Raw genomic sequence first — 24,274 nt, forward strand, 5'->3', positions numbered from 1 at the left:
CTCAGGTTCGAATCCCAGCTCAGCAGCTAGTAGCTCTGTGACCTTGGTCAAGGAACTGGACTTCTCTGGGTTCTCCTGCTCAGGAAAGTGAGTAAATACTGGCACGGACCTGCTAGGGTCACTGAGAAACGGAATCTGATCAGATAGATAAAGTGCTTGGCCCCAATTTTGTTTCAAGCCTCAATGTTGTTCTTCAACAGAGCTTTGGTGAGTAGCAGGAATTTGTGGGTAAGTGTCCAGAACCGGGAGTCGGGAGCGCTGACTTCCAGCCCTGAGTGCCTGCATGACCTTGGCTTAATCCCCCAACCCTCTCTAGGTCTCAGGCTCGGGGTCTGCGCACTGATAGAGGTTCTCATGCTGGGGCTCAATAGGGCTAGTGACATTCTAAGATTCTAGGAGCGAAAGAACTGGGGAGGCAGGGGGACGAGCCCGATTGGTCGCTGCGCCGCCACGTGTCCGGCCCGGAGCGATCGGCTGTCCTCCAGACCCGCCCCGCACTGCGGCTGCTGCTCCCTGGCTAACGGGCACCCTGCAAGCTCCGTGTCGCCGCACCGCTCTCCGTCTGCCCGTTCGCGACAGAAGGCCATCACCGCGTGGTGAGTGGGGTGAGGTTTGCTCCAGGGGACCACCCCCTCTCGGGGGCTGCAGGGACGCGGGGACGAGCAATAAACGCCCAGTCATCGCGGACTGACGCCTCCCGCCAGGCTCCGGGGCAGCGGGCTGCCAGGATCGGGGTGGGGCTCGGGCAGGTGGGGCCCGCGGCAACCCCAAAGGGTCCCGGGCTGGGTGTGTCGTGGGGGAGCGCAGTGGGGCAAACCCGCCGCCTGAGTGGAGAAGCGGGGGCGGACGCGTTTGGGCTGGGGGAGGGGAGGGGAGGGGAGGCGGCGGTGGGGGTGGGAGAGGGCTGGCTCGGCAGAGGGTGTGATAGGGCGGGCGCTGGGGAGCCCGGGGCTGAGGCGCGGGCTGCTGGCCCTGCTTTGAGAGGGGAGTGGGTTCGGAAGAGACTTTGAGGGCCCGAAATTGGGGACAGCTGGACGGGGGTCTAGGAACCCGCAGGGAAGGGTGTGGCCGAGGCCACAGACCGAAACCCCCCAGCTGCTCTTGAAACGGCTTGTGTGTGTGGTTGCGCAGGGCTGTCTGCAGACTGATGAAGGGGCCGGCCGTCCACCCCCTGGGGCCTTTGTACCCTTCTGCTCCTTCTGACCGCCGCTTGCCCACAAAGGAGACGCTCAGCTGGCCTACAAGGGCCTTCTTCCTGTTCTTCCAAAGCCCAGTTTAGGCCCTTCCCCAGCTTGGGGACCTCAGGTAACTCCCGCAGTACCAGCACGGGAATGACATACTCCGAATCTGAGGCCCAGTCCCACCACAACTTGCACTGTGACCTTGAATCAGTAGTTTTCATTCTCTGAGCCTCAGGTTCCTTTTCAGGTCCAGAGCTGATGAACCCAGGCCTTTGTCATCTGCAAGGAATGACAGAGGTTTGGGAAGTCTTGACTGCAGGCTTGGGAGCCCTGGCTTACCCTCAGGCCTGCAAGGGGCAGGGGGTCCTTCGGGAGGACAATCCAGCCTTTGCTTCCTCCTCCTCCTTTTCTTTAAATCCTCGCGTGTCTTCCTTGGCAATTCCAAATTTGGTTTGTGAGAGTGTAAAAGGCCTCCAGTTTTCTCCCGTCCTCCCTTCCCCCTCCTCCCCTGCCCAAAGCACACCTTAAACTGCTGGCTCTGCTGACCCGGAGGGAAAGCTTGACTTGCTTACCCCTTCCAGGTGAGTGACGGCCCAGCTGCAGCTCCTGGGAACCCTGCCCTTCTGTCTGGCAGGCCCTGCCCTGGGAGGCAGGGGAAAGCATGGTTAACAGTTCCAGATGCTGGGGGTCCTTGGGCAAGCCCTTCCCTCTCCGGGCCTCAGTTACCCATCTGGAGCAAAGCCTGCTGAACTGGCTGCCACTTCCAGTGCTGGTTTCTAGGATTCAACTCTTCTAAGACTTAGGCTTCTGGGAGTTGGGCGGGGCTGGAGAGGGAGGCAGAGGCCTGGAGCCCCCTCTGCAGCTGGGACTGTCACTCACCCATCTTCGCCTTCCACCCTTCGTTCCCAAGGCGCCGGCTGCTAGGATTCAGGAAATATTTGTGGTTTCTGGTAAAGGCCATAGCTGTTGCTGGGGCAGCATGTGGATACGAGTGTGCAGAGGAGAGGGCCGCCCCTGAGAAGTGCGGGACCTGGCCTCTTGGGGCTGACTCCTGGGACGGGGTGCAGAGCTCTGCGGTGCTGCATAGCTGCCCGCATCTGGAGCATCTGCACTGCAGCACCCAGAGGAGCCCTTGGCCAGGCTCCAGCCCCAGTCCCAGCCTCTGCCCTGCACTAACCAGCTGGGGCCCTAGGTGCACTTCCTATTCCTCTGGGCCTTAGGTCCTCTCTAGAGTGATCAGTGAGGTGCCCAGGGCACCCAGCTGGTAAGATGGGCTGAGGCTGCATGGAGCCTCTTATACCCTGCTAGGATTTTCTGGGGAGAGCCCAGTGGTATCAGCCAGCCTCACCCCCACCCCTCCTCTCCAAGATACTTCCTGGGTGGGGACAAAGTGCAGGATGTGGTCTCTACCCTGATTTCTGAGCATGTATACCCACCCTCCCCAAAAGAGAGGAAGTCTGCGGGAATGGGGGGTGCCTTTGTGCATACAAACTTCTTGGCTTGGAATCCAGCCACACTTCTGTTTCCTTTCCTCCTGGGATTGAGGAGTCCCTGCAGAGGCTTGCTAAGGACAAATGACTATCCTTGGGTTCTTTGAGCCTCAGATTCCATCTGTAAAATAAAGTTGATACCCATCTGCATGCAATTATAAAATGGCAGATGCGAAAGAGTCCTGCGAACTCTGGAGTGCCGTGTGCAGAGAACCAAGTGCTGCTATGGTGATCTCTGAAGGCTGTGGTGCTCGAGAAGGCAGGTGACCTGAGCCTCCAGTTCCTCATCTGTAAAGGCGCCCTGTACTCCTTAAATAATGATAAAGTAGTCATTCGAACCCTTCCAACTTGCCAGGCCCTGGCTGAACCCTTGATAGCCTTAGATGCTGTTACCTTGCCCATTTTGCAGATGTTGAAACTCAGCCCTCAAAAGTTTAGGAAAGAAATAATACAAACATATAGTGTGTTCTGTATGCCCAGGCCTCTTCTAAGCAACTAGACATGTCTTAATTTTTTTCATCTTTAACACAACTCCTCTGAGGTAGGCACTCTTTTTATACCCTATTTTGCATATGAGGTTAAGTACTTGCCCAAGAACACATAGCTCCTAAATAGCAGGTCAGACTCCAGTCTCAGGCACTGTGGCTCCAGCCTTCACTGGGAGACACTACACTTTGCTGTCTATCACAATAGTGATCTGAACTGGGATTCAAACGCAGGCCAGTCCAGCTGTAAACCTGGGGCAGCCCAATGAGCTCCTGGGGCCTTGTCCAGTCCTGGGATCACTGGTTCTGGGTCAGGAGAGGGAAAGACACTGCTGTCCAAGAAACCCCAAGTGCCTTCAGTGGGGAGTGGGGGTTGGGGTACCCAGGACAAGGCCAGGAATGACATTTACCATGGCTTCCTTAAAGGCTAGGCTCTGGGGGGCAGTGGGGCTGGTCCTGGGTGTCTTCCTGTAGGCTAGGGATGGAAGCATCAGGACATGGGAGGGGGGAAGGATCAGAATCTCATGGGCCAGGGGTCACATACCCAGGGAGGGGCAAAAGATGATTTTCTGTGGCACAGGGATAAACTGTAGACCTTATTTTATGTGCTTTTAATCTCATTCTTAAAAAGCATATGTTTATCATGACGATTGCTCAGGTTTTTGTTACTACTGGTGGTATATAGGATCAAAAAGATGTGCAATTTACTGCACTAGATTCACTATAGCTTCAAGGAGCAGGAGGCTCATCTGTCTCCTTTTTATTCTAGCCCCAACTCCTGTCAGTGGGCATGCAGGAGATACTTGATCAATATTATTTGAAAAATGAGCCTCCTTAATCACTAGTTTTCTTCATATGGGACAAGTTACTTAACCCCCCAAGTTATGTCCTTTCCTTGCTGTATAACGAGGAATGAAACCTGTCTGAAAACCACTAGGCTGGATGGTTCCTTATTCTATGATCTTTTTCAAGGGTGGGGGGCATCACTAAATAGGACATTAAAGCAACTCAGTACATTTCACCCAACAGTGCTTATGAACTATACATCCTATGGAAGGGGGTACAGCAAAGAAGCATGTACAATAATTTTCAAGGAGTGAAATCATGACTCACAAGATAGAAAAATGATCATGTGCTAAAGATTTTTTTTTAGCCGTTAATCAATGGCTGGACCAGGCAGATGTTTAAACCAGCTCAAAAGATTATCAGTAGAACTCTTTGTATTAAAAGGAGTGAGCAAACGGAGGCAAACTGGTTTTTCCACTGGAGGGGGAGGCAAGTCAATTGGACCTTTACCAGATAGGACAGAATGAGCAAGTCTGTAAGAATTACTTTGCATTACCATCAGTTATCTACAAATTCTGATCTGTAAAATAGCTCAGAGACAATGATGAGAGCCTGGAGAGTTTGAAATACAGCTTTGCTCCATCCAATAGAGTATACACAGCTTCCTTCCAATGATAAGTAGATGTAGGGTGATAAATGCATTGTGGTTGACCCACATTGGTCAAGTGTAGGTGGTTTCAGAGTACCCGGGGGTTCAAAGGAGGGAGAAATCCCTCCTGGCTTCCTAGAAGAGTTGGCATAATTACCTAAATTTTTTAAATTACCGAAGTCCAGGCCTTTCCCCAGAACAGTTGAATCAGACTCTGAGGGATTGACTTTATGCTTTGGTGAGTTTGAAAGCACGGAGGTGGTATTACTGAAGCCAGAATTGAAAAGCATTGGTTTTGATACTAAAAGGCTGTATAAAAATGCTGGTGGAAGAGATTTCTGGTTAGGGGTGGAGGGTGTGGTGGTGGATGGAAAAGAGGGAAGGGAGGGCAGATAAATCAGGGAGGATGTCAGCGCCTTGAGTGCTGGGCTAGGGGGGCCAGTGGAGAAGAGGGGCAAAGCAGTGATGGGCTCAAGTCAGACTCTCTTGAGCACTCCTGGGGCACAGAGGTCTGGGTGATGTTTTTGCATGCTCTTCCAGGTTACTTTAAAATTTTTCTCAAATTGCGCGCCCCACAAATACTTGGTTTCACCTCCTTACGTTCACATCTCCTACCTCCCTAAAACTGCACTCCTCCTCCAAGGGACACAAGCTACCTTGTGAGGACAGAAATGCTTCTCCTTTTGCTGGTGTTTCTGTTTGTCTGATTTCTCCTCTCTCCTTTGTCAGCTTCATTCCATTAAGTCCACACTTGATTGTGTAGCCTGAACTCTAATATGTGTCTTTAACTTTTGTATGTATAACACCAAAAGCAGGACATAAAAGGACAAGATTAAAAAATTTAGGAAGTTGCGTTACAATATCATCAACCTGTACTCCAGTGGATTGTCGTGCCCTGTATACCCACCTTGGGAGGCCATTGCTGTAACGAAGATTGTGATGGAAGCCACCACGTAGCAAAGTTTTTTTTTTTTTAAAGCATGATTAATATACACTCTTATGAAAGTTTCACATGAAAAAACAATGTGGTTACTGCATTTACCCATATTATCAAGTCCCCACCGACACCCCAATGCAGTCACTGTCCATCAGTGTAGTAAGATGCCACAGATTCATTATGTGCCTTCTCTGTGCTATGCTGTTTTCCCCGTGATCCCCCACACCATGCATACTAAACATAATACCCCTCAATCTCCTTCTCCCTTCCTCCTCACCCACCCTCCCACACCCCTCCCCTTTGTAATCACAGTCCCTTCTTGGAGTCTCAGAGTCTGCTGCTGTTGTGTTCCTTCAGTCTTGCTTCGTTCGTATACTCCACAAATGAGGGAAATCATTTGGCACTTGTCTTTCTCTGCCTGGCTTATTTCACTGAGCATAATGTCCTCCAGCTCCATCCATGTTGTTGCAAATGGTAGGATTTGTTTCTTTCTTATGACTGAATAGTTTTGCACTATGTATATGTGCCACATCTTCTTTATCCATTCATCTACTGATGGACACACAGGTTGCTTCCATATCTTGGCTATTGTAAATAGTGCTGCAATAAACATAGGGGTGCATATGTATTTTTGAATCTGAGAAGTTGGATTCTTTGGGTAAATTCCAAGGAGTGGGAATCCTGGGTTAATGGTATTTCTATTTTTAGTTTTATGAGGAACCTCCTTATTGCTTTCTACAATGGTTGAACTAGCTTACATTCCTACCAGCAGTGTAAGAGGGTTCCCCTTTCTCCACATCCTTGCCCGCATTTGTTGTTCTTAGTCTTTTCAATGCTGGCCATCCTAACTGGCGTGAGGTGATATCTCATTGTGGTTTTACTTTGCATTTCCCTGATGATTAGTGATGTAGAGCATCTTCTCATGTGCCTGTTGGCCATCTGAATTTCTTTGGAGAAGTATCTGTTCATATCCTCTGCCCATTTTTTAATCGGGTTATTTGCTTTTTGGGTGTTGAGGCATGTAAGTTCTTTATATATTTTGGATATTAACCCCTTGTTGGAAATGTCATTTACAAATATATTCTCCCATACTGTAGGATGCCTTTTTGTTCTGTTGATGGTGTCCTTTGCTGTACAGAAACTTACTAGTTTGATGTAATCCCATGAGTTCATTTTTGCTTTTGTTTCCCTTGCTTGAGGAGATGTGTTCAGGAAGAAGTTGCTCATGCTTATATTCAGGAGATTTTTGCCTATGTTGTCTTCTAAGAGTTCTATGGTTTCATGACTTACATTCAGGTCTTTGAGCCATTTCGAGTTTACTTTTGTGTATGGGGTTAAACAATAATCCATTTTCATTCTTTTGCATGTAGCTGTCCAGTTTTTCCAACACCAGCTGTTGAAGAGGCTGTCATTTCCCCATTGTATGTCCATGGCCCCCTTATCATATATTAATTGACCACATATGGTTGGGTTTATATCAGGGCTCTCTAGTCTCTTCCATTGGTCTATGAGTCTGTTCTTGTACCAGTGCCAAATTGTCTTGATTACTGTGGCTTTGTAGTAGAGCTTGAAGTTGGGGAGCATAATCCCCCCAGCTTTATTCTTCCTTCTCAGGATTGCTTTGGCTATTCAGGGTCTTTTGTGTTCCATATGAATTTTAGAATGATTTTCTCTAGTTTGTTGAAGAATGCTATTGGTATTTTGTTAGGAATTGCATTGAATCTGTAGATTGCTTTAGGCAGGATGGCCATTTTGACAATATTAATTCTTCCTATCCATGAGCATGGGATGTGTTTCCATTTATTGGTATCTTCTCTAATTTCTCTCATGAGTCACTTGTAGTTTTCAGAGTATAAGTCTTTCACTTCCTTGGTTAGGTTTATTCTTAGGTATTTCATTCTTTTTGATGCAACTGTGAATGGAATTGTTTTCCTGATTTCCCTTTCTGCTAGTTCATTGTCTGTGTATAGGAATGCCACACATTTCTGTGTATTAATTTTGTATTCTGCAACTTTGCTGAATTTAGATATTAGATCTAGTAGTTTTGGAGTGGATTCTTCAGGATTTTTTATGTACAATATCATGTCATCTGCAAACAGGGACAGTTTAACTTCTTCCTTGCCAATCTGGATGCCTTTTATTTCTTTGTGTTGTCTAATTGCCATGGCTAGGGCCTCCAGTACTCTGTTGAATAGAGGTGGGGAGAGTGGGCATCCCTGTCTGGTTCCCGATCTCAGAGGAAATGCTTTCAGCTTCTCGCTGTTCAGTATGTTGCTGGCTGTGGGTTTATCATATATGGCCTTTATTATGTTGAGGTACTTGCCCTGTATACCCATCATGAATGGATGTTGAATTTTGTCAAGTGTTTTTTCAGCATCTATGGAGATGATCATGTGGTTTTTGTCCTTCTTTTTGTTGATGTGGTGGATGATGTCAATGGATTTTCAAATGTTGTACCATCCTTGTATCTCTGGGATGAATCCCTCTTGGTCATGGTGTATGAACCTCTTGATGTATTTTTGAATTTGGTTTGCTAATATTTTTTTGAGTATTTTTGCATCTATGTCCATCAGGGATATTGGTTTGTAATTTGTAATTTTCTTTTTTCGTGGTATCTTTGCCTGGTTTTGGACGTAGTAAACTTTTAATCTGTGCCTGGCAATGCTAAGTATTTTACCTGCCTTACTTCACTGAATTTTCATGGAATCCCTCTGAGATTGTCATTTCCAAGCTGAAGAAACTGAGCCAGAGAGAAATGGTTTAACTTGAAACTGAGCCAGAGAGAAGTGGTGTAACTTGCCGTAGGCCATGAACTAGGAATTTGCAGCGGCTGGACTGGAACTCAGGCCACAACTATAAAGCCTGCATTCTTTATGAGGATGCCATGTTGCCTCCCTTGCACATGTTCAGGTTTATTGTAATAAGAGCTACTCTTTATTGAGTTTCTACTCTGTGCCAGGCACGGTGCTCCAAGGGCTCTTCATCCATTATTTTATTTACTTCTCAGTAGATGGAGATGTTTTTCATATGCCTTTTGGAGATGTAGAAATTGAGATTCAATTAAGGTAATTTATCTAAATCATAAACTGGTAGGAGGTGGAGCCCTGACTCATAGCCTGGTCTGACCTCCAAGCCCATGCCTTTTGCATGACTTGGACAAGACTCCTCCCCTGTTCAGCCCTTGGTTTCCCCAAGTGTACAGTTGGGCAGTGGTGAGCCACAGGTCTGGTGTGTTCCCTACCCTGGAACCCCCATCCTAGAGTTAGTCCTGAGCCCCCAAAGAGGAAGGAAGAAAACATGATTGCGAGCTAAAGGACTAAGTCAGGGGGTGGCCCCAGCAGCACAAAGATACCCGGGACTCTACCCTTGGGTAGGTTTCTGGAATGATCAGCCATGATTAGCCGTCATGAGCATCCAGGTCAGAAGAGATTTAGGGTTCCTGGGAGGAGAGAGGCACAGCTCTAGTTTGGCCATACCTGCCAGTCTTGAGCACTGTTTTAACCAAGATGATGAAACTTGCATATAGGGGTGGGAGGTAGTGGGGAAAGAGAGAGGAATTCTATGGCCTGGGGAAGAACTCTACTAGGACTAATACTCTGAGTTTTTGATGTGAAAATCCCTGGTTTAAAATCTGTAAAACCTTCTGTCATCTACTTGAGATTTTCCCAAAGAGGGAGTGATAACTCCATTTTATGGAAGGAGGAACTGAGGTCCAGATAGGGAGCCTGGTTCTTCTTATATTATAGACAAATTGGGAACCAGAACCTGATCTTTTCCTTTGGCCTCTTCCTAGTGTCCCATTGCAGCCAGGGCCCCCGGAGGCAGAGATGGTAGCTGTTGTCTGGGTCCTAGCAAGTCACGTACCCTCCCTGAGATGCCTTTGCCCCGTCTAGAAACCATGGAGCTTGGGGGAGTAGGTCTTTAGGGTCCTCTGAAATTCTAAAGCATTGGTAGGAAACGTTTGTTCAACCACCCAGAGAAGTGTGTCCGGGCTTGCTCTCAGAGGGCTCAGAGCCCCTTGTAAAGCCAGGGTAAATGGCGCCTCTGTCAGTTGCTCCAGAGCCTCCCTGATCCCTCAGCGGAGGGCCTATTGGAGATCAGGCCCCCTGAACTGCCGTCTCAGCGTCTGATTCCGGAAGGAGCTTCTCTCCACGTATACACAAGACATGCATCCAGTGGAGGCACGCACACTGCTCTGGGAGCTGTTTTCCTAAGCACTTGGAGGCCCCTCCTCTGAGCCATCTCTCCTTGGAAAGGGACTGTCGTCCAGATGGGCCTGGCCTGCTGCCACAACTAGTTTCCAGCAACAAGGCCAAAGAAAATGCTTCAAGGCCCGAGGTGCTGGTGACAGGTCTCATCCCTCCCCCACTCTGCTGACTTCCTGGGCCCTGTTAGGTCCCTGTTTCTCTGCTGGCTTTGGGGCTCCCCCACCCTCTGCGCACCCCCCCTACTCCCAGATCTAGGGAAACCCAGTGCTGGCTCCTGGCCAGACCGTGGGGGAGATGCGGGGCCCCTCCCCAGCGGGGGATTTTCCATTTCCTGGTGAGCACTGCACCTGTGTACCACGTGGCCCCTGGCTGTTAGGGAAGCAGCAGGGTTTCTCGAGCACCCCCTCGGCAGCACTGGGCAGATCTCTGTCCTCTGCCTTGCCTTTCATTCCCAACCCTGTGTCTGCTAATTGCAGTTTAGGGGACTTGTAATCAGGCAGTGGGGACACATGGGCAAACATGACAAATTCTGTCCTCAAAACTTGCCAGCAAGTGTGAACACCACCATTAACTGAGAACACTTCTTGCCTGGCCTCCTGTGCTCTCCTTGGACGCAAGTTATGTCTCATTGTCCAACAACCCTCAAGGCAGGAAATAGAAAGTCAGACTTTTGTCCTTGAGATAACCTTGAACTCAGAGATGAGCAGTATGCCCCAAGGTCACATAGTTAAGTGACAAGATAAATTTGAGTCCAGGTCTGTCTGCCTGACTCCACGTCCTGTGTTCTCCCCACTGTCGCTCTGTCTCCAGTGACCCCAAAATGAGAGCAGGACTCTGGACTGATTTCTCCTCAGTTATTTTGCTGGGATGGCCATTTAGTGAACTGGAAAGCACCTTGGTCTCTATCTTCTTTTCCAGTTCAGCTCCTTGTAGGTTTTACTGAGTAAATCTGACAGAGCTTGTTACTTTTACTTTTATTTTATTTTATTTTTATTTTGTTATCATTAATCTACAATTACATGCAGAACATTATGTTTACTAGGCTTCCCCCTTCACCAAGTCCCCCCAACAAACTCCATTAGAGTCACTGTCCATCAGCGTAGTAAGATGCTGTAGAGTCACTACTTGTCTTCTCTGTGTTGCACAGCCCTCCCCATGCCCCTGCCACTGCACATGCTAATCGTAATGCCCCCTTTCTTTTTCCCCGCGCTTATCCCTCTCTTCCCACCCATTACTTTTACTTTGAACAAGTAGTATGTGGACATGGTTTTATGGAGTGCAAATCGTGCAGTCCAGACTCAAATGGAAAACACGGGTGCCTTCTCCTCTTCCCCTGAGGAGCCTGCCTCACCTCTGTCTCTGCCCTCCTGCCCAGCATGCTGAGCAGCCTGCCCCCACCACTCTTCCCCTGCAAGCCAGTTACATCCCTTTTTCATTTTTGTTTAGGTAAGAGGTCTTCGTTTCTGAGTCCCTCACTGTAGACCCTGTCTCCTGACATTCTCTTGAAAGAGATCATATATTCCATCACCCGCAGCCCTGCCATGACCTCCTGTCCCTTCAAAGAATCCTTTGTCTGTCTTTACAGTGACCTCATGCACTGGTCCCCTGATCCCACATCCTAGCAGCGTCCTAGCCCTGTTTCCTGCCATCACCTTAACCATACTGAGCTCCTTGACCCCACTACCCCCAGGTATCCACGTGGTTCACGGGACTCTCTGACTGTCCCCCCTGGGACTGCACCCCGTATCACTCTCTCCTGATCAGGGTCTGTCTTTTCTCCTTAGTTTTTATCCTATGCATTTGTTGTTACTCCTCATTACAGAGGAAGCTCCAGAAAAACGGAGTTTGGGGTTTTAAAAATCTCTTATTTATTGCTGTGTCTTCAGAGCCTAGAGCAGTGCCAAAACAAAGCAGATGTTAAATAGATGTTCATTCACTTACACAGGAATGATATCCCTTCAGATGTCTGCATCAGGTGGCCCCAAGCCCCTTGACTGTTCTCATCTGCAGATCATTACGCCCTGATTTTGGAACTGTTCTTGGTGACTTGGAAGAAGAGCATGCATGGAGCAGATAGCTAGACTCTGGAATCTGAACTTTGTTGAATTCAGTTTTAAGCTGTGTGATCTTGGGCAAATTACTTAACCTCCCCGACTCCCCCCATCCTCAGTTTCCTCTTTGGTAAAAAAACAGGAAAGCTGGTGCAGGAAGGATTGCTGTGATGACAGAGTGAGACAACGTGTGGGAAAGTGCCCTGCAGGCCCGGAGGAGCCGTGGCTCAGGGTCCTGCCCTCTCTCCCTCTTGGTTCCAGGTCCCATTCCCATCGTGGTGTGTGTGTCTGGACACCAGCTAGTTGATCCATTGTCCTCTGAAAAATCTGTCTGGCCCTGAGCCAGGTCTTTGGATATAATTTAACCTGAAGGGCTGGAGGTAGCTGGAAAGCAGCAGGGGAGCGTGCTCTCCCTCGGGAGGGAGGAAGGGTGAGGGAGTTTGGGAGAAAGAATGGAGGGGAGCAGAGTGCAGGGGATCTCATGGAGTCTCTTTCTTCTCCACAGTGTTTTCTGCTGCAGAACCCAGCCATGGCCAAACCAGTACAGGTAAGGAGCCTCTCTTCTCTGGGAAGGCTATGCTCTGACCTCCCAGGGCCTGGGCTTCTCCTAGGGTCACAAGGCCTACTATGCAGATCCCTGGTACCTTGAGCTTGAAAGGAGCAGGAGAGGTACTCAGGCTTTGCTTAGTCCTGTTACAAGTTACCGCTCTTTCAGATACATGGAACCAGTGAGGACGTACAATATCCTAAACAGAAAAGAAGCTCAGGGCTTCAGGTCTGGCTGGATCCAGGGTCCCAAATGATACTGCCTCTGATACTGTCGGATTCTGCCTCTGAACTGGGCTTCCTCTGCATGATTTTGTTCTTGGGCAGGTGCTTTCCTGATTGGGCATGCTAGCCACCAGCAGCTCCAGACTTCCATTCTGCTTCCTGGGCAGCCTGGAGGAAACAACATAATTTATTCCCAATGAGTCCAGGGAAAGTCCTAAGTGTAGTTCTCATTGGCAAGGCCTGGGTAACTTGGACCCAGGCAGTAGACTTGGTTGTGAGCTGCATGACCCATGGTGGTTCCCCCAGGACAGAAGGTGGATGCTGGGTCCTGTCTGCTCTGGAGGCAGAAGAGTTGCGTGTCACATGCATTTGGGATTAAGTTTTTCTGGCTTGGAAGACCCTAGTCTTTCATGCTGTGTGACCACTTTGCTGGGCAGTAGCTTTTTCTCCTGTGTGTGGCCAACACTGGGTTCAGTCCCTGCTTAGAGGGAGGTGTTATTCTGTGCTGTGGTTCGCCTGAGGGTGATCTCTGTCGGTCAGCCTTGGAGAAGGAGACATGGTCACTGCAACAATGGGATCGAAAGGGAGACTAAGACTAAGGGATGCCTGACTTGGCCCCTTTTGTCCCTCACTTCAATCACACAGCTACGGGCCATGACATAATATAGGAGCTGTGTGATTTTGGGTGAATTATCTCCCCCCTCAGAGCCTTGGTTTCTATTATGAGGTGGTTGGGCTCAATGATAGAATCTGTCGTGACTTGCCACTGAGTGAGCAAGGGCCTTCAGGGTATCTATGCACAATTTTTGAAGAGCACAGTATATGATATAGGATCACATGAATAATATCAGTGCTAGCCCTGGCCTCCAGTCAGCCTCTGATGGGCCTTCTTTGCACAAGTGGCCTCCCTGACCAGGAGAAGAGAGTGTTAGTGGTTATGGGCAAAGAGCCAAGGCATAGCTTTTGCTTTTACCCATTTCTCATATGTGGTCATCCTGGAGCTACTTCTGAGAGGCCTTTGAATTACAGGGTTCTAGATGACCCGCATGGACACATCAGGCCCTGGGAGACCAGAGAGGCCAGGACTAGCACCTAGACCTTTGGACTCCTGGTCTAGTGCTCCCAGACCATGGTGCCTGCCTGGCTGACCTGTGATTTCTTGTTGCCATGGACCAGGGGCCAGTAGGCATCCTGCAAGCAAGAGTCCCAGGGTGGAGCCTTAGGGCCCTTCCCATGCACAGTGCTCATGCCATGGTCGGGGAGCTCTGGGGGCACGCAAGTTGAGGGAACGGGGAGGGCTGACAGGACAGAACTTCTCAGGGAACAGCAAGGGGGCCAAGTGGAGTCTAGGTACAGGGGATGCTCAAACAAGTCTGGAGCGGAGGGAGTAGTGTGTTCAGGGCAGTAGCCTGGCTTGCTTAGAGTACAAGGGTTTGGGGGAGGGGAGGAGGCTGCAGAGGACAGAGAAGTGCTGGGAGGGCCTTCCTTTCATTGAGCTGAAGTTGGTGTTTCTTGTTCCCAATTATTAGCACTTCAGTTCTGCTTCTAGTGCATCCCCTTCCCAGCACACGCGCACGCGCGCTTGCACACACACACACACACACACACACATACCACACAGCAGGCCACTTTCTTTCCTCAGGTCCAGATCATCCCCAGTTACTTCTGCTGTGATAACTGTGCTCTTCTCCCTATCTTTCCTTCCAGAAGGGGGGAACTTAAAGCCCAAAGATGTGAAGAAACAATGTGGTGTCATGGAAAGGTCCCAGAGACTTGGCTTTGTGGCCTGTTTCACAAGACGTTCTAGGTTTGAACAAAACAATGGGCATAAGAATACTTTGAGGACAGGACGAGAGTGGCAGGGACTAGTGCCTGGAGAGACGAGGCTTAGGTCAGGCCTGGTGCAGTCAGCACTCAGGTGAATCCTGGCTGGGCAGCCATCTCTCTGGGTGACGTTGCTCTGCTCCCTGGGGGCCTCGGGCTCTTAATTTGGCAGCGGCCTAGGTGGTCCAGGCTGCTCATCAGCTGGCATCGGGACCTGCTGAATATTTCAGGGTGGAAAGTCCCTCTCTGCTCTTCCGTCTCCTTAAGCATGGGGACCCGAGGCCAGGAACCTGCTGCCTGAGGAGTGACCGGCAGTCAGGGTGAGGTGGAGAAGTGGGGGCAGCTGCAAAGGTCGTACCTGGAGATGCAGAGTCCACTGAGTTGGTGTGAAAATGACTGATGGTGGGAACCCAGGCCTGGGCACTTTGCAGGGCTGTCTCTGTGTCTGTCAATGTGACCAGTGTGAAGGCCCTTGTGCCTGTTTAGTAGCTGTGGTCCCTAGTAGTCCTGGGATGACTAATCTGGCAGGCAGCCCCTTGGAAGATTTTATTATCCTTGAGCAAAACCAGGCATGGGCGAGTGGCCTTGCTGCTCACTCCACATGTCTTTAAGGAAATGTTTCAGTCAAACTTTGCATTTAGGCTTCCTTCCCCAGGATGGCATTGCTTCATCTTCTTTACTGCTGCCTCTTCTGCACATGTGCTTCCACCAAACTGCAGTGTGTGGAGGGAGACGGGTGGCGGTGGAGGAGCAGGAACAGAGACAAGGACTTTGGTTTGCTACCGAGACCTCTGCCCTTCATCCAGGGGACACGCTTCCATCTTCTCTTCTCATTCCCTTCAGATAACTTACAATCCCCCTCTGGTGGAGGCTTTGGGCATCTGCCCTGAGCCCTGAAGAATGTGGGCTTGCTTGTCTGTGCCATGTTCTTTCTTCTGTATGAAGGCTTCCCCCACCCCACCCCTTGGAGTCAGCTGTTACTCATCCTTTAGGAATCAGCTTAGATGTCACCCCCAGCAAGGCCTCCTTGATCTGCCCAGAATACATTGACAGCCATTCATCTGTCCACCTACCCACCTAGGAAACAAGTATTTCAAGAGTTCCTAGCCCTGAGCAGGGTTCTGGGACTATGTCATTGAGCAGGACAGGCACTTGGCTTTCTAACAGGAGTATCTTTTCTGGTCTGGATATTTGGTAGGTGGCACTCTTTCCTTCTCTGTGCAGTGGTGTAATCAGGTTGCAGGGGATTCATGGGTGTTGGGAAGAGGGCTGTGTCCCTTTCTGGTCACCCGCCCTGTCAGAACTTTAAATAGCAGCCCCGTGCCCAGGCACGCATGCCTTGGAGGAGCCAGTGACTGTGGACAGAAACCAGTCAGCATCTGGATGCCTGCCATGTCTAGCAGTGTGGGATGGCAGATGGTCAGGGCCTCATTTGTGCCTGTCCCCCTCTTACTCCTTCAAGGCACAGTGTATGTGGGCCACCCCACCCTGTCCATGACGCCTTTCCTGGTTGTCCCCTGCCCCAGCTCAGTCAGCCTCCACTGTCCCCACACTACTTGGCCTTTGTCTCAAGGTATTTATTATATGCTTCACACTAATTTGTATGCTTGTCTTTCTCCACTAGGTCAGAAGCTCATGAGAGTCAGGGTTGGGTCTTCTTTTTTCCTGAGTCTTCAGCCCTTAGCATCGGGCCTGGCATAGGCTAAGTGCCCTCCACCGTGCTGTGCGCTCAGTGGCTTGGGGTCTGGCATCCTTGGCTCTCCCTACTCTCAGCTACTTTCCTGGCCCATACTTCTCCAGGCCATGGAGCTGACCCCCATCTGACCTCTCTGTGAGCCAGCCCATCGTGCATTCAGGTTCAATGTCTAAGATCCTCTGGCTCTGCCTCTCTTCTCTTTCACCCCAGGGGCCCAGCTAGCCTGTCCTCAGATGCCAGTTCACAGCTCAATTTACTGGGCCCAGAGGGGTGGCACCTCGTCTTGGTGCTGATTCTGTGGACAGCTCTAAGCACAGCTCCAAGACCCTCAGAAGCTGGCAACTACAAGGTTTTCAGAGCTAGAGAGCAGTGGGAATAGGCCAGAGATCTGGGTTCTGTGTGACCCCAGCAGGAGGCTTCCCTCCTTTCAGCTCGGTTTCTCTGTTTCTGTGATAGAAATCATCTTCAGTGCTTCTACAAGTTGCTAAAATAATCACATTAATGGAGGTTTTGTACATGAGAAAGTGCCCTGAAAATACAAGCAGCTCTGTTACTCTTGCCAGGATCATGTCTACCTGCTGTACTCAGCCTGGCTTTCTGTCTCTCCTGGGTCCTGAGAAGGGGGTACCGGGGTGTGGGCTTGGTTAGGCCACCTTCCCGTGGGGAGATGGCACTGTCCCCAGGGCAGATGTAGCAGGAGGGATGGGGGGGAGAGAGATCCCTACCCCTGCCCAAGATTCCTTAGTCGGCACTCAGTTTTAAGGGAAGAGAGCTCAGCCTGGACTCCGCCTGTGGCCGGGGGGTGGGGGGAGCATGCCTGGGGTTGGGACTGGGGGCTCTGTTGAGGGCCAGGTTGGCAGCTCGCCTCTTCCTTTATCTCCACAGGGTGCCAAGTACCGCGGCTCCATTCATGACTTCCCAGACTTCGACCCCAACCGGGATGCTGAAGCACTGTACACAGCCATGAAGGGCTTCGGTGGGTGCTAGGCCCCTAGAAGTAAGGCCCGTAGGAAAGGAAATTGGATTCACTGGGGCTTGGGGGTGTCCCCACAAGTTGAGCACAGTTGAGCTCTTTTAGGGCTGGGCAGGTGTGAGATGGTAAGAAGTCCTCACTCCTATTTTTGTCTCCTCTTTTAATAATTTTTCATAATCTTCTAATGAAATAGTCCAGATTAACCACAAGGTCCAAAGAGTAATAGAGGCTTTACCCATAGGCCTCCCACCGCACTTGAGAAATAGCACTTGCTCATAGAGGTGAAATCTCCTGGGGTAGGTCCCCTTCCTGCAATAAGCCGCCTGCCCTTCCTCTTACGGGAGCCACTCCCCTGAATTTTGTGCTTATTTTTCTTCTGTTTTCCTTGTCATGGCAAGAAGCTTGTTCTTGAGTGTTAGGATACCTGGGTTTTGCTAAACCATGCTCATTGTGAGATCTTGGACTAATCCTTGCCCCTTTCTGGGCCTCAGTTACCTTATTTGTGTGATGAGTCGCTGGATCCTGGGCTGTCTTAGCTCAGATACTGTGTGTGCTGTGATCCCTCTCAGTGGGGGTTTGACAGGTCCCCCTAGGTCTCCCGCCAACATCACCTCCTCATGAGCAGAAGGCCTCAAGGACTGCAGGGAGCAATCCTGGTGGGCTTCCTGGAGGCTGGGTGGAGTAGGGTGACAATGCCCTTCCCTCTTCCAGGCAGTGACAAGGAGGCTGTGCTGGAGCTGATCACATCCCGGAGCAACAGGCAGAGGCAGGAGATCAGCCAGAGTTACAAGTCCCTCTATGGGAAGGTAATCATGGTGGCCAGAGGGCAGGTGGGGTGGGGCTGGGGCAACGATCTCATTCACCTGTGTCTTCCTTCAGGGTCTGTGGTTTAGTATTTTACCCTAGGTCAGCCTCTTCTGGCAATTTGCCCTCCTTTTTTCTTGTCTTCAGTCAGGCACCATTCAGCCACAAATACATCTAGAATGCTTGCTGTGTGATGGGCTTGGACTAGGCCTTAGGGCTACAAATGAGCCCTGTGAGGCGTCAACCCTGTGGTGTCACAGACAGTGGGAGAGACACACAGTAAATAAACAGGATGGTGGGAGGAGTCAGGAGGCCAGGGACTTGGGTCCTGTACCGCCGCTTGCCAGCTGTTACTAACCATTTGGGCAAGTTACTGACATCTCCAAGCCCGTTTCTTAGGGCTGTTGACAGTAGTTCCAAGAGCGATGATCAAATGGGCTCACTTAGCCCAGTGCCTGACAGTAAATGCTCATTAAATGCAATTCTTATCATCATAAGTGCTTCTCCCCTAACCCCTTCATCTCCTCTGCCCTCTTCCCATTCCCCAGGACCTCACTGCTGACTTGAAGTATGAGCTGACAGGGAAGTTTGAACGACTGATTGTGGGTCTGATGAGGCCACCTGCCTATTGTGATGCCAAAGAAGTTAAAGATGCCATCTCGGTAAGAGGCATGGGTCTGCATGTGTTTGGGGTCGAGGCATGGTTAATGAGAAGATTCTGGCCTTGACAGCAAGGATTCAGGGAGCCCTGCACCCACTCAGCGAGGCGCCCTCCTTTAAGAGGCAGCTTGCCCAAGCCCTGTCCTGGAGGCTCACCGTGGTCTCCGCCAGATGGACAGATGGGGAACAGATGTCAGTGTGAGGCAGACCCCATGAAAGGGGGCCTTTGGCCCCGATCCCAGTTTGTAGTTCTGAGGAAGTAGGATATATAGGGAGGTGGAGACAAATTGTGTCCAACACCCAAAGGCCAAGAGCCTACTAGAGGAAGTTGGGAGGGCAGGCCCTGCCCTGGGGTAGCTTGGGAGAGTGTCCCGGAGGATGAGAGAATCGACTTGAGCCCTGAATCCTGGGGAGCGTTTGGTTGATCAGAGTGGGAAGGCCCTCCCAACGCCAGCAGGGCTTGTGCCGGTGTGTTCAGGATATGAGCACCTCGGTCTGGCGAGGTGAAGAGTTGTTGCCTAGGAAGCAGAGAGACTTCGAAGAGCCCTTAAGGGTACCTAGCACTTTACAGTTTATAAGGTGCCATGATCTTTGCCTTAGGTGCGCTATTAAATGTGAGCTTATTTCAGTGCTCTATGAACAATTAGCAATATTAGAGATTATTACCTTTTCAATCGCCCTGTAGTTTGCAGAACTAGTATCATCTCCATTTTATGGATGAGAAAATGGAGGCCCCAAAAGACAAAGTTTCTTAATGAGAGGTCACAAAGCAAGCAGCTCACAGAGGTGGGACTAGAATCCATGTTTTGATTCTTGGGCCAGCAGCTCCAGGTCAGTGGCTATTAAGTGTGACAGGAGCAACCTGAACTTGGGGGTTTGATAGCTCTGGCCACTCCAGGATCCCAGCCCATGGCTCGTGGCCTTGAATCCCGGCCCTTGACTCATGTGCCCCTTCTCTTCTCCCAGGGCATTGGCACCAATGAGAAGTGTCTCATTGAGATCTTGGCTTCCCGGACCAATGAGCAAATCCACCAACTGGTGGCAGCATACAAAGATGGTGAGATGGGCAAGAGTGGCCATTCAGGATTTTCAGATACAGAATGAGGGTGATTGCAAGGGTGGGACCCTAAGTCTCTATTCACCCTTTTTCCTCCTTTCTTCTCATCTGTCTATATAATAAGTACCCACTCTGTGCTGAGTGGTGTCCTAGATTCTCAGGATATGGCGGTGGGCAGGCCTTGTAGTCAGTGTCTCCTCGAGCTTGCAGACCAGTGAGGTAGGGAGGGATACGGACGATACACCGGAGAACATGGTGGTGATGCATGTGGTCTAGGGCTGCGAAGGACACAGACAGGAGGACAGAATGAGACTTTACCTGGGGCGGACCTGCTTCAGACGGGTGGCCAGGGGAAACCTGTCTTGGGAGGGAATGAGAAGGAATCAGTCATTTAAAGAGTGGGAGGAGATCCTGGCAGGCAGAGGGAATGACAAGTCCAAAGGCTCTGGAGCAGAAATGAGCCTGGTAGCCACTGGGCAGGCAGGGCAGGAGCATGCAGGGCCTTGTAGGCCAAGAGAAAGGGATGGTGTTTTTTTCTGATTCATCCATTGGGAAGCATCAGATACGAGCTTTAGGACAGTCACCTGCTTAGCTGTGGTTAGAGAAGGAGTGAGAGCAGAAGCGGGTAGCACGGTCAGGAGGCTGTAGCCACCATCCAGGGGAGTCATGACGGTGGCGGGAGTAGGATGGCACCGGTGGGCTTAGAGAGAATTGGACAGATTCCATCTCACGGTGTCATGGGTCAGCACAAAGAACTGTGGGAATGCATCCTGTGTCTTGCCATGGCTGTCACAGAGACTGGGTTTTGGGATTTGTAACAAATACGTAGCTGTTTTGGGAGCAGCAGGGACCTTTATCCTGGCTCCCTGAAGTCTCCTGGGGGTGGGGCTGGAGCTTGTGTTCCTTCCCTGCAGCCTACGAGCGTGACCTGGAGGCTGACATCATTGGCGACACCTCTGGCCACTTCCAGAAGATGCTTGTGGTTCTGCTCCAGGTTAGTCCACCTTGGGGCCCTAAGACCCTCCAGAGCCTTCTACCAGAGCACAGGCAAAGGGCCATCCATGGGCACCATCTGCCATTCACCCAGACAAGGTGGCCCGAGAGGACTCCTTGGCTCCTCAGCTATAAAGTCTTCCTCGTAAAATGTGCCTTCCCCTCCCCCAACTGCCCATTTTTGTCCTCAAACTTGAGGTGGTTTCTCTCTTTTCCCCTGGGTGTAGAGTATGATGGTGCAGGGCCAGTTCCAACCCCAGTGTGCACAGGCTGGCAGGCACACACAACCCTTCTCTGCGTGCCAAGGAATATCCTCTCCTGTGGCTTCCTCCCTCATCCACAGGCACCTCTTCCCCTCCTGCCATTGCCTTCTAAGCCACAGTAGGTACCCGAGTCATCAGCCATGATGTGTCATTTCTGGGGCTGTCTGCTTTGCATCTTCTGCAGCCAAGCCCTGCTACTCCTCCCTCCCACCCAAGTTGTACATAAAAAAGGCCGTAAAGATGTTGCAAACTGGTGTCCACAGCTAATTCAGTCTGTCAAGTTGAACTTTTTTCTTTGTGTTCCCATAGAATGTGTTTTTTTTAAACAACACTTTGAATTGGTTGCTAACACTGAAAAGTAGGGAGCTTTTGTTTTGAAAACCAGATTTCTAGATTCTTTCGAATAACTGGAAGTGCTGGTAAAGGCAGGCCTGCATTCTGCATGACTGAAGTGGACCTGAAGACATGTCCCCCTCTGCTGTTTCACTTTCACCTGCCCAGCCCCACAGGAATCTGTGACCATGGGCCTGTGGGACCAGGCATTGAGATGTTTTCAAGCCCAGCTCCAAGGACCAAATCTTTAGGGGAAGTTTTATATATAAATTAAGCCATCTCTTTGTTTCACCCTCTCCTCTCCCACTCCCACTTTACACCTGCTGCTCTCAGGATAATATTCTCCCTCCATTACTATAACAAGAGATATACCATATTCAGCAACTAGAGAATTGTCAGAATCATCAGGAGTGGAAAAGTGTGGCCTTTACCCCCATTTTTCAAAGCCACTTTTTCTAGAGAGATGAGTTCCTGCTTGGGTCTTGGAGGCAAAGATGTTACCACCTCAGCATCTAACAGCAGGGGGGCACTGACATGGCACAGACTATAAGTGTGCCACCTCTGTCTTACGCTTAGTTCCAAAGAGAACCAGGGGATTTGAGATCTTGAAATGCACATTCTAGGGGAAGAGATAGGCATAGGCTTGGCCTCTGCCCACAGAGCCAAGGAGCCCTGTAGGGCTGGCTCCAGTGAGTGTCCTGCTCTGTCAGATGGAGTAGTGGGCATGGGCAGAGCCACAGAAACACAAGTGGATTTGGAGCCTTCACAGCCTGTGAGCTCAAGACCTCAGGGCCCAGGTCTCAAATCCCCATTGGTGAATTATTTGGGTTAAGGTCTAGGAGCCCCTGTGGATCACGAAGGTGCAGACTTTTTACCCCTATGATATTATTGTTGGGGGGAATCGTGGGCCAGGCCTGGACTTGTGGCAGGGGCCCTGTCCCCAGAGAACTTCTCAGTACAAGACTCTGGCTTCCTCTGGGGCAGAGGCACCTGGAAGGACCTTGGTTATTTTCAGGGCTCCCCTGTTTGGTCCCAGGTCCAAGGATGAAGGAAGAAGCCAGTGGGAGGGACCCTATGACTCCCTGCAAAATAGATGGTATAAGTCACTGTTCCTGGACATTTGGGGCCAACTCAGTTTTCCCAGTCCTCCTGGTCTCACCACTGGTATCCATGCCTTCCCCTGGCTCTGGTATTTGAACCACGTGTCCCCCATCTCTCTTCCCAGGGAACCAGGGAGGAGGATGATGTAGTGAGCGAGGACTTGGTGCAACAGGATGTCCAGGTAAACAAGCAGCTCCCCGAGGTACAGGCAGGGAGCTCTAAGAAAGGGGAGGGCTGGGGATCTGGGGAAGGGCTAGGGGCAAAGTAATTTGCATCAAATGCCAGAAACAACTGACTCATAGCCGTCATTTGTACAGTGCTTTGTTGAAGAAAGGACTTAAATTATCTTTCAAACATACATATGTAAAATCGGTAAGTTGTATTTTGGAGCTTTCCTCATTTGTTCAGTCAGTCTTTTAAGACTTATTGAACACTTGCTATGAGCCAGGTACTCTGCCAAGCATTGGGGAATCACTAATGAACAAAGTCACACAAACACTTCCGGCTATACCATACACTCCAGGTATTTGAGCCCCCACTGTGTACTGCCAATAATATTTCAGGAGTAGATACAGAGAATTCTAAGACATCGTTCCTGCCCTCAAGAAACCCATACTATAGTGGGGAGACAGACACATGAAAAAATCATTGCAGTATATAGTAGATCAAAGTTATCAGGAAGCAGAAAGCTATAGGAGCCTAGAAGAGGGAGGGAAGAAAAGAGAATGCTGCCTAGGGGTATCAGGAAGTGCTTTGGAGACTAATAGGACATTTAATTTGGGTCTCGTAGGTTGAGTAGGAGTTTCTCCCAAGAAGAAAGGTATATAGGTATATGCAAAGTCCTGAGGCTACAATCACAGGCATGTTCAGGGATCCAGCAGCATTTCCGAGTGGCGGCCAGTGGGTCCTATCTTCTGAGGTTTTCTTTTCCAGTTAAGTCCCTCTGCTTCCCCTTCAGGACCTATATGAGGCAGGGGAACAGAAATGGGGAACAGATGAAGCCCAGTTCATTTACATCTTGGGAAATCGCAGCAAGCAGCATCTTCGGTTGGGTAAGCTCCAGAGAGGACCTGTGGCCGCCCCCTGAGGTCGTGTCAAGAACCCCTTTCTCTTTTCCTTCTCTACTAACAGCATGGTAGCCACCTCATCGGCAGCCTGGATACCAGGTTCTGGTTTTATTAGGCTGTGGTTTGTATAGTCCCTCTCCAGAGTCATTAACAGGATGCTCAGCCCTTCAGTCTGGGTACCAGTCCTGTCTTAAGGTTGGACTGTGAGCTGTACGCAGCCCCTCACAGTGTACACAGCGTGAGTACACAGTGGCTGGTGACATGCATCTCCTCCCTGCCAGCAGCCCTACATTTGCACTGGCCACTCTGGTCCTGGCCATGGTGCCCTTCCGTCTGAAGTCCCCGTTTCTTCTCAATGTGATGGGGGCACTCTCCATATCCCTGTCTCTCTCTCTCTCTCTCTCAAACTCAGTGTTTGATGAATATATGAAGACTACGGGGAAGCCAATCGAAGCCAGCATCCGAGGGGAGCTGTCCGGGGACTTTGAGAAGCTGATGCTGGCTGTGGGTATGTCCTGATGTTGCACTCCCAAGGGCTTCAAAGGATTCTGGGATTCTGGCTCAGGAACAAGGGGCCGAGAATGGAAAAGGAAAGGAGATGGGAAAGAGAACTGGATGGGCAGTGAATTCTAAAGTCCAGGGAGGCAGGTAGTCAAGCCTCAGGCACTGGCTTCCCTCCGCCCCCTGCTCCAGCGTGTGTGATAGGGCGAGAAAGAGTGCTGAGCCTCTGGTCAGGAAATAATGATCAGGGGCACAGACTTGTATGGAGCATGTACTGTGTGCCAGGCTCTGTGCTGAGCATTTAATCATGAGAAGACCCAGTGGGCACTGTCATCTCCATTTCACAAGTGAGGAAACTGCATCTCACAGAGGCTGTATCACTTGCCTGGGGGTAGTTTTGTAATGAACTGGGGGTAGTTTTATAATGAAGGGTGCCAGAAGCTG

At 50.2% G+C, this 24,274-nt stretch overlaps 1 protein-coding gene across 6 annotated transcripts in view; it reads left to right on the forward strand.

Moving 5' to 3' along the window:
* The first annotated feature begins 444 nt into the window (after positions 1-444).
* The window catches only part of ANXA6 (annexin A6), a 52,273-nt gene continuing 28,443 nt past the window's right edge, over positions 445-24,274 (forward strand). For 4 of the 6 annotated variants that reach the window (XM_017651457.3, XM_017651463.3, XM_036994050.2 and 1 more), the window contains exons 1-10: positions 445-596; positions 12,293-12,334; positions 16,964-17,054; positions 17,763-17,857; positions 18,404-18,517; positions 19,482-19,572; positions 20,487-20,566; positions 22,387-22,443; positions 23,221-23,314; positions 23,742-23,837. In XM_017651457.3, coding sequence (XP_017506946.2) covers positions 12,317-12,334; positions 16,964-17,054; positions 17,763-17,857; positions 18,404-18,517; positions 19,482-19,572; positions 20,487-20,566; positions 22,387-22,443; positions 23,221-23,314; positions 23,742-23,837 — 736 coding nt within the window. In that variant the 5' untranslated portion in view covers positions 445-596; positions 12,293-12,316. Of the gene's footprint in view, positions 597-1,210; positions 1,306-12,292; positions 12,335-16,963; positions 17,055-17,762; positions 17,858-18,403; positions 18,518-19,481; positions 19,573-20,486; positions 20,567-22,386; positions 22,444-23,220; positions 23,315-23,741; positions 23,838-24,274 lie in introns of those variants that run through there. The other 2 variants (XM_036994048.2, XM_036994049.2) reach the window with 2 other exon arrangements.

This window comes from Manis javanica, chromosome 1 (assembly GCF_040802235.1).
Source record: "Manis javanica isolate MJ-LG chromosome 1, MJ_LKY, whole genome shotgun sequence".
NCBI classification, from domain to species: Eukaryota; Metazoa; Chordata; class Mammalia; order Pholidota; family Manidae; genus Manis; species Manis javanica.